This window comes from Dendrobium catenatum, unplaced genomic scaffold (genome assembly GCF_001605985.2).
Source record: "Dendrobium catenatum unplaced genomic scaffold, ASM160598v2 fragScaff_scaffold_911, whole genome shotgun sequence".
Taxonomy (NCBI): domain Eukaryota; kingdom Viridiplantae; phylum Streptophyta; class Magnoliopsida; order Asparagales; family Orchidaceae; genus Dendrobium; species Dendrobium catenatum.
In genome coordinates, this window is record NW_021319373.1 from 1,179,622 (window position 1) to 1,194,584 (window position 14,963).

The following is a 14,963-nucleotide window of genomic DNA, read 5'->3' on the forward strand; positions in this document are numbered from 1 at the left end:
GTTTTCGGGTCAAAATCGGGTAAAAAACGGGTCAATCTCGGGTTTTCGGGTCAAAAATGATTTTTGGTGTCACTTTCGGGTCAATTTCGGGTTGGCGGGTCAACCCGAACCAGACCCGATTTTTAAAACTGGTTGACTTCATGAACCCGAACCCGACCCGTTTCGTGTTTGGGTTGACCCGAACCCGGATTTTTTCGGGTCGGGTTCGAGTCGTGTTTCATGTCGTGTCAAAATTTGACACCCCTAGTTTTCGGGTCAAAATGGGTCAATCCATGTTTTTTGGGTCAAAAATGAGTTTTCGTGTCACTTTCGGGTCAATTTCGGGTTGCTGGGTCAACCCGAACCCGACCCGTTTTGGGTTCGGGTTGACTCGAACCCGGATTTTTCCGGGTCAGGTTTGAGTCGTGTTTCGGGTCACGTCAAAAATTGACAGGGTTTAGGGCATTTGACCATATTTGTAGTGTTAAATTGTTTTACTTTTTCAAGAAGAAAGGCTCAACCTACAATTCCTACATGCAATATTCTAAAATAGATTGTATTGTTAAAATTTTTTTATGCTTTACCAAAGACCAAGACTCACCCTCGATATTCCAGCTCTGCCTCGTCGGCACTCGTTTCTACTTGCTTCGACATGGCCGATTCCGACGAGGAAGATCACCACTTGGTTGATTTTGTCGAATCCAGCATGCTTTCTGGTCCGCCAGACAAGGTTATTTCTTCTGCCCGTAATCAAGATGTTAACTTTCCAGGGAGTAAGGATTTCTTAAGGTTTTTTTCTACTAGATGTGCTCATAGATTCTTTGAATAGGTTGGTTGTGAGGAAGAGACGGGAGAAGCCACGAGACCATCAAAAAGGCCCCGAATTGACATGGATAGATCTCACCCAGTTCGCCGTAATCAGGGTCCTCCTCATCTTCCGTCTACTACACGGATCGAGAGCGGAGTCTTCAGTAATATTCCGCCCGAGGTCATCCATAACATATTGAAGTTTCTCTCATCCGAGGTAAGGCAAAGTTGGCGTTTTGATGGGAAATATTTAAGAAGTGTCAGGATTCCTAATTCCATGGTTAACCCCTGATTGGGATTTGAATGGCAGGATCTTATTTCATGCTCCATTGTGTGCAAGTTCTTGAGCTATGCGGCCTCTGATGAGAGCCTATGGCGTCGTCTGTAAGCAAAAATCCCCTTTTTCCTATTCTCTAATTTTTTCTTTTTTTGGTTGAGTATTATTAGTTACTGCACACTTTTATGTCTTGTGATATAATATACTGGATGGCTTGCAGGTACTGCATGCGATGGGGTTTGGCTTCGGCTTCTAGCAAACTGCGTGCATCTGCATGGAAGAACCTTTACATTCAGGTTTTTTACGCTCCACCTTGAGCTATATGGTTGTATCTTGGTTATCTTCATTCATATATGGCTTCCCTCCTCAAGATTGTTATTTTTATGATGATTACGAACATTAACGACCAAAATCTATTGGCCAACCATTATTCTTGTTGCGGGCTAGAATATACGCGGCGGTAGAGTTCGTATTTTAGCGTCCAAGCGTTGTACGAATATTCAACAAACACAAACAAAAGATAAAAGGAAAATGAACACCATGATTTTTACGTGGAAAACCCGAAAGAGGGAAAAAATCACGGGGCCACGCCCAGTTGAAGTAATTCCACTAGTGTTTGTTTGAAGTACAGAGGTTGATTCGTCCCACAAGTCAGGAAGATCAGATTACAATCAGTTTCTTCTAAATTGAAACAAAGTTACAAAGTTTTGCAGAATTCCGGCGTCTCCCGAAAATCCGGCAGAATTGCGGCGTATTCAGGCGGCGGAAAGAACTCCGGCGGTGGTCGAGGATGAGCAGATTCTCCTCCTCCTTCTCTTCTCTTCCTCTCTCTCTTCTCACTTGAGTTCCCTTGTGAAGAATGAGGGCTCTATTTATAATTTTTCTGGAGTGGCATGACTTGTAAATAGGTGTGAGATCAGGGGCGAATAGGGAGTGGTCGAATGGACGGCCGATATTGAATCCCTCGATCGTGCACCGTTCGTTAGACATTTGAAGGTCGTAGTGATGTCGGAATTCGGCGATCTTGGGCTCGTTGGATTCGTCTCGTTGAGCCGCTCGGTTCGACTATAAGCTCGCTAAAATCGGAGACCGTTTGGTAACTCAAATTGTGGTTTGAACCTTCCAACAGCGCATCGGGTCCTTGATTTGGACCCATTTGGGCTCGGATTGGGTTGAATTTGGTGTCATTGGGTTCGTATTTCCGAGACGCTCAGTTTGACTATAAGCTCACTGAAATCGGAGTTCGGGAGCTCCCAGATTTAATTTTTGAAGTTTCCGGGTTGGTTTTTGCCTCGAGATTCATGCCCAATCAAGATAATTTCATGATGACGTATCAATTCTAATATCCGCTTAATCCATGAAAGCATTGATTGTTGTTTGCCCGTGCTCTGTAGTAAATAATTTATGGATTTGAATCCCTTGACATAAAGATTAGTGGGTAGTCTTTGTTAGTTAAAAGTGTAGTTTGTTTGCCCATGGCTTCCTTGACTTGGTTGACAATTCTAATGGAGTCAAATGAGATGGGGATACAGTGTCCATTACATGACTAACAGTTCCAAATGGATCCATTAGGTGATTGATGATTACTGAAGATTGAAGGTTGCACTTCTCACTAGGTTCTATAAATAGGCACCCTCAATACCGATGGGAAGAATTGATGGATTTTTGTCTGACTTTGGTGTATCTCTAGTTAAGTCTAGAACTTCCTTCAAATATGTCCCTACTATGCTTGCCCCTAGAAGAATCCCAGTAGCTGTTTGTATATTTGCATACCGGACTGTTCCTTGTTCTTTTTTGTTTTCCCCTTCTATTATGCAATCCTCCGCACCCCCGGCTTTTGTTCCCTCTCTCTCTCTCTCTCTCTCTCTCTCTCTCTCAATTCTTCACTTATTCAGGCAATAAGAATTGTTTAACTATTCTCTTTTTTGGTTAATTACCTTTCAAATCTAGTTTCATCATCTTTATTATTCTCAGTTCACTATTTTATTGTTCCCTGACAACTCTTTGTCATCATCATCAGCCTTATTCAAATTACAATGTTGGCTTTATGAATCCTTATCCTCTCTTGTGCGAGCAATTAAATTTTATGTAAGCCATTCTTCTCAATTTCTATATATTTTACCTTTTGTATGCCCTTTCTCTTTCCCAATGAATAATATTTATTGGTCTTACTTCTGTGTTTTCTATCCTTTTTTTACATATTCTACCACCTAAAGCTATTTTCAACCATTTGTGATAAATAAAATACAATTTTATTCAATTAATATCTTATGATTTTGAATTATTAATTAATATTTCTATTTTCACAATGTTATTGATCTTTGACCTCTCATTTTTATTATCATTAGCCTTATTCCAAGTATAATATAGGCTTTATGAACCCTTCTTTTCCATCCAATTTTTTTAGTGTTGCATGAGCAATCAAACTTTATGCAAATCAATTTGCATAATTTCTACCCATTTTATCTTTTTCCAACCCCTCCTTCCTAATCCTTCGACATTAATTCAATCTACTTGCCTTATTTGTGCATTTATATCTTTTTTCTTCATATCCAACCACAAAGTCTATTTTCTATCATTCTTAATAAATACAACACTATTTAATTATCTTTTGAAATTTAATTTTATTGGGACCATCACTATGACCAATAACTTAGGAAAGAGATTGCTAGATAATTATGCCACTAATGCATACTCACCTGTTTGTTAATTATACCATTAATTAGCTTATTAGAAGTGATCAAGTCGAACTATTTCTTTCTAATTAGGAGAGGATATGAACAATTTTTTTTTTAAATGTTATCCATGATTTATAGGATGATTGTCCTATGTAATCTTTAATGAAACTCTGAGAACAAAGAATTCCGGCTCTTTTTTTACATTTATGTATACTTTCTTGTGCTTTCATAAATAATACATATTTTCTATTTTATGAGCTACAATCATAAAATAATTACAAAAGCTTCCTTGCTGCCAATCTTTTTGCTTAGGTTAGAAGTTGCGAAAGCCTAGGAGAAATTGAAAGCTTGGTGACTGGGCTTCATAGAAGTTGAAATGAGCCTAACTTTGACACAGTCAGATTACTGAGTGATGATTACTACTGCAAGAATAAAGCGCTTTGTTTTCTGTAACCTCCACCAAATTATGATTTCTTGAACTGAATTTTTTGTCAAATTGAATATCTTATCCATGATAATCAACAAGACTTTTTGTTTTATGAGGGTCAGATATGGAAAGAAGCCGACATACACGAAAGGAAATAGGGAGAAGATGTACTACATCGCTTATACGAAATGTTTTCAGGGGTATTTATATAGAATGGATGCTTTCCTCATTATTTGGAATTGCATGTTTGCTCCTATTGCTTGAATTATTCCAATGATTGTGAATGTATGCTTTCCATTATCTCAGGAATGCCAGTTCTATATGCATGTATTTAAATTCTTTAATGAAAGAAAATGCAATGATGTCCCATCATATGTAAACTGTTAATTGTTGCATAGCATTACATAAACTTTTTTGTATAATTTATTGCATTATTTGCAAGAACTCGATACCTTGTTGTTGTTGTTTTTATTTCATGGTTTTCATTATTGGTTTCAAAGTTCTGGTGCTTGACAAGCATACAAAGAAAAATGTTGGTATAGATTAAATACATTTGGAGCAATATCACTGTTTCAGGTTCTTCATGGTTTATAAAAAAAAATATTTTTTTTTTCTGAAATTGAAGTTTTGTAACTGTTCTTTCCTCGCAGCGTGATCGTGAGGACATGTCTGAGTTTGTTAGGAACACACCATCTGAGTTCAAAGAGTATTATATCCAAATGCAGGCTGCAAAGAGAAGTCAAGCACCACTTCCTTCACAAGTAAGAAGTCTTAGCTGCAATTCTTGAGAAATGGATCAACACAACAATAACTTGGAAATCCAATGCACCAGACCTCATAAACTTTTTTTAATGTGAAGGTCAATGATGATCACATAATCCTTGACACAACAGTTGCTGATCAAGTCGCCATTTGGAGAAGTAGCAGAGGCTTTACTGATGAATCTGTTACAGGGCATATTTGCTCAGGAAAGACCTGTGCATATTCTCAAATTGGGGATGTCTTTCTCTGCGAGAAAACTGGTCGTGTGCATGGTAAGTACTTCTACCCATTTGTTTGCTTACACCAAACCTTTTACACAAATTGTGCTTGCTTGTGCAGTATGTGATGATACTTGCCGTGAAGCTGTTTGGGATCTATATAGTGGGCTGATGGTGTGTACTATTTCCGGTCAGTGCTTTGACAGATGGCTCTCTCCCGAAGAGGAAGCTGATAATGTGAGTTTAAGGCTTCGCTTGGAACAGCTTTTTTATGCTTTTTAAAGCAGCTTTTTAGTAAAAATTATAAATTTTGTACTAGAAAACTGCTTTAAAAAACAGAAAAAAAGCCGTCTCAAACGAAGCCTAAATTGGTTCTTTTTCTTTTGCATTTTTTATTGATTTTGTTACCTACCTGGCACTGTCAGGCATTTTTTTCAAACGAAAGTACACAACCTTTGCTGCATGAGTGGGTAAAAATTTATAAAAACATTCATGCATTGCAATACAAACCCATTCAAATTTTCTATTGCTTCAGTCTTCATGCTTCATCTTATGATTTCTTGGTTGTTATTGCTCTTCTAGTGATTTAGGTGTGGATGCAATCTTCCATCTTTGGTGTTAGTTTGTGATATTAAGATCTTACTCTCGGCACTCATCAACTTTTTCTCCTTCTTTCTTACGTAGGATCTCTTAGGTCCAGTGTTTGCTGACAAATACCTACAATAAAATACATAAAATTCTATAAAAACACTCAAATTTTCCCAAATTACAAACTCTTAATTTAGATAATTCTTCATTTGATATTTGAAAATTGAATATGCAAACTGCAAAGAGCAATGCAAATAATAATTTAATAGCTTTTATAGACATAATGCTTGTGCATAAATATTTCATAGCTGTTCTAGAAATAATGCTTAGAAATTTGAAAATATAAAAGCATTCAATCAATTTAAAATTATGTTACCAGTGAAAGCTAGGTTGTATCAAGTATGATGAAATGTCAGACATGCACGCCAGCCAAATCAGTATAAAGAGCATGAATTAAATAACAGGAAAAAATATCACTAAATTAAGTCTCCCGCTTGTATAAAGAGATAACCTGAGATAACCTCTCAAAAAATCTGTAATTTTTTACTTAAATCAAGGAGAACTAGAAGGAATTGCACATCAAATCAGAAATTTTATTCAGAAATACTTGGTTGATTTCTCCGCATGCCTCATGACCCTTTATATAATCACAAAGTCCATTTTTTACTGATAAAAATTTAGAATATAAAAGTTGGGCACTTTGTGTGAATAAAAAACACAAGATAAAATCAAGATAACTAGCAGAAATGGTAACTTCTATCAAGATAAGCCATCGGAAACCACAGCTTCCATCACACCAAATCCCACGAAAAAGTGTTGAACCGTTTAGTTCTAGGAATTGAAAGCCATCTCCTTGAGTCGTTCATCTGCAAAACCATCCAGCACCTACAACCAATTCATAGCAGAAGTGGCCACTGCCTTGAACTCTACATCTGTAAAAAACCTCAGTCCGGTTAATCAGCCTTAACCACTAAGGCAACTGATTACATCCAGTCAACAATCCCAACCCTAAGCTTCCAAGATCTAATAACTGCAAGCCTTCAAAGCACCATCAAGCATAGATCAATGATTCCAAGAGGGAAATTGATGTGAAACCAGGAATTGTTTTCTTAGAGATTAATAAAGTTTGTTGGAGCAATGATAAAAATAATTTTAAAGCTTCTCAAAATTGAAAACTCAAGAAAGATCTTAGAAGTAAACACTGCTTAGGCAATCCATCACAACTAAATTTGCAAGTTCTTTAAAATAACAACTTAAACAAAAGTAATGAAATGATTAGTCAACTAGAATCCGACGGTTAACAAAGCGATCGTCTCACCTTGAGGCTCAAAGTCACTCTTCTACGTCTAGGGTTGTCGGAGGAAGAAGAACCATACAAGAAATGAAATCACTCTAAGGTAGACGGCGCCGACGATCCGTAGTGATGGCTAGGGAGGCGGCGGCGGTGGAGGTGGGGAAGCGGGTGGATGTCCATTGATGGTCCAATCGTAGCCTTGGAATTGCTCGTCTATGACGTCTACGAGAGTGGGAAGGATGCAGTTCAAATAATCTTCAATAGTGTCGTCGAATCCAAACCCAACGTCGAAGAATGGTGAACGGGTGATGTGGATGTCTCCGTAGATGTCGAATACCAATCCGCTATCAATCTCGAGATCCGCCATGCATCCTTGCCGGAAAAGAATGAGCACCAAGGGGGAGAAAGAGGATATGTGGTGGTGGCAAGAGAGGAGAAGGGATTGGACCGGCATGAGGGTTTGAAGGGGGCGGCTAGGTTGAGAGATCAAAAGAAAATTTCAGGAATCCTGAAATTATTTCAGGTTTTGGGTGAGAGGGAAGGGATTAATTGTGAATTTCAAATTAAATCCCATTAAGGAGGGGAGGGGGGGGGGGGGGCAATGAGGAGATGGATTTTGGGGCTGATTTTGTGGGGAATTGGAATTAATTAGGGGAGAGAGAAGGAGCCCATGAAGGGCCGGCCAAAATAGAGAAGAGGGAGGGAAATAGGATTTAATTAAGTGGGGCCCACATGTTTAAATGACATATTTTGATTAAAATATGCAGTAATTCAGATTTTAATAAAAAGGAAAGTTTCCTTTCTTGAATGTAAACAATAGGCAACGTTTTGAATTTCAAATTGGCTTTGAAATTCAATTATGACAATTGCCTAAATTCTAGGATTTATTTTAGGGAAGTAATCAAAGTCTCATGAGAATTTTGAATTTCAAATTCAAATGCCCAAGAGGGGGCCGGCGGGTGGAGAGGTGGGGAAGGGAAATTGGGGTAAGGAGGCCGGCGGCTTGGGAAGAATTTTGGGTGGTGGTGGCCGGCGGCTTGGGCAGCCCAAGGTGGCCGGCGGCAAGGGGATTTTGGGGGAGAGGAAAGCTAAGGCCAGAAAATCGTGGGAAAAGCTTGGAATATTTTGAAGAAGCTTCAAACCTCATGCATCTCCTCCCATAGAACTGACAAAGAGATCCACAAGCATCACCTCGTTAAGAACTCATAAAGAGATCTTAAAATATCACGAACTCACAAAGAGATCAAGAGATAAAATTTCATTCATCAAAAACTACTTCAAATACAATGACTAAGCCTATATATAGGCCATCCGAAAATAAAAACCATAAAGATGACATTGCCCTTGAGCTACAATATGCAATAACTTCCTCATAGGGGTACAAATGAAAAACATAAAATATAAATGACATGAATAAAATAAAACATAAAAAATAAAGACTATGAATCATGGTCGTCGCTCGACAACCCCTCCGATATATGGTAGGTGTGTCGAAATCTCCTATGGATGTCCCCATCATAAATGATAGGCCGGTTCCTCCTGAACCGGCCCAACCGGCCTGTCCAGAGTCGGTTCTGATGTATAGGAGGCGGGCTTGTCCCGCCTCCCTCTATGTTTGCCGCCCACAATAGTGAGTCCTATGTGGGCTTCGAAAATTCCATTTTGTTATGTGTGATCCCGGCCTCTCCATGTCATAGGTCTTTTTATTTTTAAGTGTTTGTGTGATGATGACGATAGAGAGTTTTAACGAGATTAGGTTCCGGGGGAATTTTCAGAAGGCAGATTGGGTTTTAGATAAGACACTACCCAGAGATTTCGCCCTCGTTTAGTGAGGACTTTTTGATCTGAGTTCTAGTTTCCTATAGGCGCAAGCCCCTATAGTTAATTACCCCTCCCAAGTGATCAAGTCGAAGTATTTCTTTCTAATTAGGAGAGGATATGAATTTTTTTTTTTAAAATGTTATCCATGAGTTATAGGATGATTGTCCGATGTAATCTTTAATGAAACTCTGAGAACAAAAAGTCCGGCTCTTTTTTGGCATTTATGTATACTTTCTTGTGCTTTCATAAATAATACACCTGTTCTATTTTATGAACTGCAATCATAAAATAATTACAAAATCTTCCTTGCTGCCAATCTTCTTGCTTAGGTTAGAAGTTGCAAAAGCCTAGGAGAAATTTGAAAGCTTGGTGACTGGGCTTCATAGAAGTTGAAATGAGCCTAACTTTGACACAGGCAGATTACTGAGTGATGATTACTACTGCAAGAATAAAGCGCTTTGTTTTCTGTAACCTCCACCAAATTATGATTTCTTGAATTTAATTTTTTGTCAAATTGAATATCTTATCCATGATAATCAACAAGCCTTTTTGTTTTATGAGGGTCAGATATGGAAAGAAGCCGACATACAGGAAAGGAAATAGGGAGAAGATGTAATGCATTATTTATACGAAATGTTTTCAGGGGTATTTATATAGAATGGATGCTTTCCTCATTATTTGGAATTTCTTGTTTGCTCCTATTGCTTGAATTATTCAAATGATTGTGAATGTATGCTTCCATTATGTTCTATATGCATGTATTTAAATTCTATAATGAAAGAAAATGCAATGATGTCCCATCTTATGTAAACTTTTAATTGTTGCATAGCATTACACATACTATTTTGTATAATTTATTGCATTATTTGCAAGAACTCGGTACCTTGTTGTTGTTTTTATTTCATGGTTTTAATTATTGGTTTCAAAGGTCCTGGTGCTTGATAAGCATACAAAGAAAAATTTTGGTATAGATTAAATACATTTGGAGCAATATCACTGTTTCAGGTTCTTCATGGTTTATAAAAAAAAAATGTCTGAAATTGAGTCTTTGTAACTGTTCTTTCCTTGCAGCGTGATCGTGAGGACATGTCTGAGTTTGTTAGGAACACACCATCTGAGTTCAAGGAGTATTATATCCAAATGCAGGCTGCAAAGAGAAGTCAAGCACCACTTCCTTCACAAGTAAGAAGTCTTAGCTGCAATTCTTGAGAAATGGATCAAAACAACAATAACTTGGAAATCCAATGCACCTAACCTCATAAAAAACTAAATAAATATGTTTTTTTAATGTGAAGGTCAATGATGATCACATAATCCTTGACACAACAGTTGCTGATCAAGTCGCCATTTGGAGAAGTAGCAGAGGCTTCACTGATGAATCCGTTACAGGGCATATTTGCTCAGGAAAGACCTGCGCATATTCTCAAATTGGGGATGTCTTTCTCTGTGAGAAGACTGGTCGTGTGCATGGTAACAACTTCTACCCATTTGTTTGCTTGCTCCAAACCTTTTTCATAAATTGTGCTTTGCTTGTGCAGTATGTGATGATACTTGCCGTGAAGCTGTTTGGGATCAATATAGTGGGCTGATGGTGTGTACTATTTCCGGTCAGTGCTTTGACAGATGGCTCTCTCCTGAAGAGGAAGCTGATAATGTGAGTTTAAATTGGTTCTTTTTCTTTTGCTGTCGGCCTTTTTTTCAAACGAAAGTACACAACCTTTGCTGCAGGAGTGAGTAAAGATAAATAAAAACATTCATGCATTGCAATACAAACCCATTCAAATTTTCTAATGCTTCAGTCTTCATGCTTCATCTTATGATTTCTTGGTTGTTATGGCTCTTCTAGTGATTTAGGTGTGGATGCAATCTTCCATCTTTTGGTATTAGTTTGTGATATTAAGATCTTACTCTTGGCACTCATCACCTTTTTCTCCTTCTTCCTGACTTTGGATCTCATAGGTCCAGTGTTTGCTAACAAATACCTACAATAAAATGCATAAAATTCTATAAAAACACTCAAATTTTCCCAAATTACAAACTCTTAATTTAGATAATTCTTCATTTGATATTTGAAAATTGAATATGCAAAGAGACCAATGCAAATAATAATTTAATAGCTTTTATAGACATAATGCTTGTGCATAAATATTTCTTAGCTGTTCTAGAAATAATGCTTAGAAATTTGAAAATATAAAAGCATTCAATCAATTTAAAATTATGTTACCAGTGAAAGCTAGGTTGTATCAAGTATAATGAAATTTCAGACATGCACGCAAGCCAAATTAAATAACATGAAACAATATCACTAAAGTCTCCCGCTTGTATAAAGAGAAAACCTGAGATAACCTCTAAAAAATCTGTAGTTTTTTACTTAAATCAAGGAGAACTAGAAGGAATTGCACATCAAATTAGGAATTTTATTCAGAAATACTTGCTTGATTTCTCTGCATGCCTGATGACCCTTTATATAATCACAAAGTCCCTTTTTTACTAAAAAAAATTAGAATATAAAAGTTAGGCGCAGAGTGTGAATAAAAAACACAAGATAAAATCAAGATAACTAGCAGAAATGGTAAATTCTATCAAGATAAGCCATCGCAAACCACCCAATCCTACCAAAAACTGTTGGACCGTTTAGTTCTAGGAATTGAAAGCCATCTCCTTGAGTCGTTCATCTGCAAAAGCATCCAGCACCTACAACCAATTCATAGCAGAAGTGACCAACGCCTTGAACTCTACATCTGTAAAAAACCTCCCTTCCAATGAATTTAGCCACAAGCTTTTAAGCAGCCTTAACCACTAAGGCAACTGATTACATCCAGTCAACAATCACAACCTTAAGCTTCCAAGATCTAATAACTGCAAACCTTCAAAGCACCATCAAGCGTAGATCAATGATTCCAAGAGGGAAATCATATAATGCAACGAGTTCTCATAGTGTAGAGAGAACGCCATAGCCACATCTTCTTGTAAAGAAAGCAAGCAAAGTCTTGAAAACATACACCCCAAAAGAATTTCTTTCAAATTCACTCATTTCAACACAAACTTCTTGAATTTTTTACAACTATAGACTTTCAAAATTACATCAATTTTGCTTGTCTTGGAAAAATTAATATTCTCAAGTTATAACTGTTGTGCTCTCGTAGATTAATTCACGAGTCATTACATGCAGGTCTACTATACTAGTGAACAGTCTTTGATCTCCACCAATAGTTGTGGATATGATTTTATTGTTCATTATAGCTTCTAGCATAATATTTACGTTGTTTAGAAATTATGCAAATGATGCATGTGATATGAATCTCAAAAAGAGGTGGAAAGAGTGAAGAGTCCATGATTTAGTTGACAATCCAAATATGATAAATTTAAATTTGAACTAATATCAAAATTATTCCAAGACATTGTATGATTTTATGCCGTCCTAATTTTCTAGCAATTAATTGCTTAAAAGTTTATGTAGGAAACTTTTTAAGATACAGACAAATCATTATCTTATCATCTGATTTAAACTTCACAAATATTTTGTAGATTTATTGTTGACATAATTAACAATCAATATTTTATGTTCTTTATAGGAGAAATTATTACGTGCGGAGTTCGAATACGTTCAGACTCTAATGAGATTGCACCACATCGCTTGTACACAGTAGTGCGTATAAGTTGTACACACTACTGCGCACAAGCTACATGGCGCAATCTCGTTTGAGTCCAGACACGAGCTACACCGGACTCCGCACGTAATAATTTCTCTTTATAGATGGCTAATGTAAAAATTTCTCAATGGTCAGGAGCAACAGCAAGCTGCTTTGATTGATGATATGGAGCCTTTTATGGGATCTGGTCGCTATGGTATTTCCTCAGTCTGCTTTCTTCTTTTGAACCATCATTACTTACACATTTAGAAGTAATCCACACTTCTTACATTATAATTTAAGATACTTGACTGATTATTTGTTTCATTTCTCTCTTAAATCAGCGCGAGCCTATTCGCTGGGTTACAGTTGTATAGATGACAAGGAACTGGAAGCAGTATTAAGGTTTATAATTTGAGGCCACTGTTAAATGAGATAGCTATTGGTCTCAGCTCCTTGAGACATTCAAGCTTTGTTTTTTATTTTTTTTGACCTTTTTGTTGATCATCAAATTTGTAGCTAATGAAATTAAATAACTTAGCTGCTGCCCTTTTATCAAGATCATGCGAGGTTTATGAGAAACATTATATTGATGTTTCAGTTCTAGATTTTGTTTGGATTGGTTTAATTTTTTAAAAAAGAATTTTAAAGTTAATTTCTTCAATTGCATTTTTCCTTTTTTTTTTTCAAAATAAATAAATAAAGCAATTTATGGAGATAAAAAAAATTCTAAATGGTTATTTTTAATCCAAAGAGATATTATGACAATTTGATTTTGAGTTGAATATAGTTTGTTTTGAGGAAGCCATCATTGTGGCATGCGAGCTATCTTTAAAAGATTTAAGTTATTTATTTGGTCCTCCATTGAGGAAAGATCAAAAATTAAAAAATCTAGCAGAACTCTCGGCCTTAATGTCGGGAAAACCTTATAAGCAATGACATGCTTCAATATTATTATCAATGACATGCAATGAAATCAGCATGTGTCAACTTTGTTGAGCAACGGTATTTGGAGGATTGTTGGAGGACTATAGTTAGACAATATTGTTGGAAGATTATAATCGAGTGATGGCGGTCTTTTAATAATAGTTAAATGAGATGGCCTGAGGATCATATTCGAGCAATGCTAGTTCAAGGGTCATAGCCAAAATATGGTGATAGGAGGATTGAGGTTTGGTTATTGTTGTTAGATTAGTATAGTTGGACAATGATGATCAGATGATCATGATTGAGCTATGATGGCCAGATGATCGTATTTAAGAAATGATAATTAGAGGAAAATAATTAGGTGATGACGGTCAAAATATCATAATTATGAGCGATGGTGAGTGAAGTGTCATAATTAGGCAATGATAAGTTAATGACGTAGTGGGATGACAATAGTGAGATGAGCATAATTGTTCTATTGTGATCAGAGAACTCTAGTCGAAAGATGATGGTTGGATGATCATAATAAGATAGTGATAGTCAAATGACTATATTGAAATGATAAAATGTTTGAAATTAAATTATAAATGATAAACAATCACTTGCTAGGAAAAAGTGAGATGTAATTTTGAAAATTTTAATAATTTTATATATTTTTTGAATTTTATTTTATTTTAGGTGTAATTTATATTAATGTTTTTTAAATGACCTAGCTCACAAGTTTACAAGTTAAGCTAAAACTAACTCAAAGTTGGCTATAATTCATCGAGCTCAAGCTCAATTAGGAGCTATTTCTTAAGTTGAGCTTAAGCCAGCTTGACTCAAGTAAACCCTTAATATTGGGGTTTAGAGGTTATGCCAAAATATTCAAAGAGGAGTTGTGGCCATGTCGGAGGACGGTGGCGCTTAAAAGAGGAGTCGAGATCATGAGTAGAGAAGTCGCCAACAGGTACTTGAACCATGACTTGCTCGAGCAAGGATAGGGTTGTGAGCGTATAGACACGGAAGGGGATGATGATGCATAGGAACTTGATCAAGATCACGAGAGATCGAGATCGAAGATTGGGTTAGCCTCAAACATGCATTTAAAATTCACCCCCTTTAAAATAAAAAAAATCACACACACACGAACAATTATTACGTCCTCTGACCGGACGTAGAGCTACGTTCGGCCGCCAATAACATGTCGCCACGTGCTCTTACTCTTTACCGCGCGGCCCGACGACTTGACCGGAACCGGAACCCGGGAATGCTATGTTCGTGATTTTCTCGGTATTGCTAGGTATTGCTTTGCAAAAATGAGAAATATCGCTATGTGAAAACCAATACCATGCAAATACTGAGTTGTATCGAGTTTTTCTACAACTCGGTACAACTCGGTATTTGCTAGGTATTTTCTCGGTATTGGTTATTCCCGAGCAAAATTGACCAATACCTAGCAATACTGAGCAATCTTTGGTCTGTTCCGGGTCAGGTTGTCGGGGCGCACGGTAAATAATGAAAATGCGTGGCGCGATTCTACTGGCGGCCGAACGTAGAGCTATGTCTGTGAC

General features: G+C 36.9%; 1 protein-coding gene across 1 annotated transcript; it reads left to right on the forward strand.

The window, feature by feature from the left end:
* Nucleotides 1-549: 549 nt before the first annotated feature.
* Nucleotides 550-13,091, forward strand: LOC110109658 (F-box protein SKIP31). The gene is made up of 9 exons (XM_020840842.2): nucleotides 550-709; nucleotides 809-1,003; nucleotides 1,097-1,170; nucleotides 1,284-1,359; nucleotides 4,819-4,929; nucleotides 5,028-5,202; nucleotides 5,270-5,385; nucleotides 12,640-12,700; nucleotides 12,828-13,091. The coding sequence occupies exons 1-9, from the start codon at nucleotides 632-634 to the stop codon at nucleotides 12,899-12,901; spliced, it is 960 nt and encodes a 319-aa protein (XP_020696501.1). The 5' UTR covers nucleotides 550-631; the 3' UTR covers nucleotides 12,902-13,091.
* Nucleotides 13,092-14,963: the final 1,872 nt, after the last annotated feature.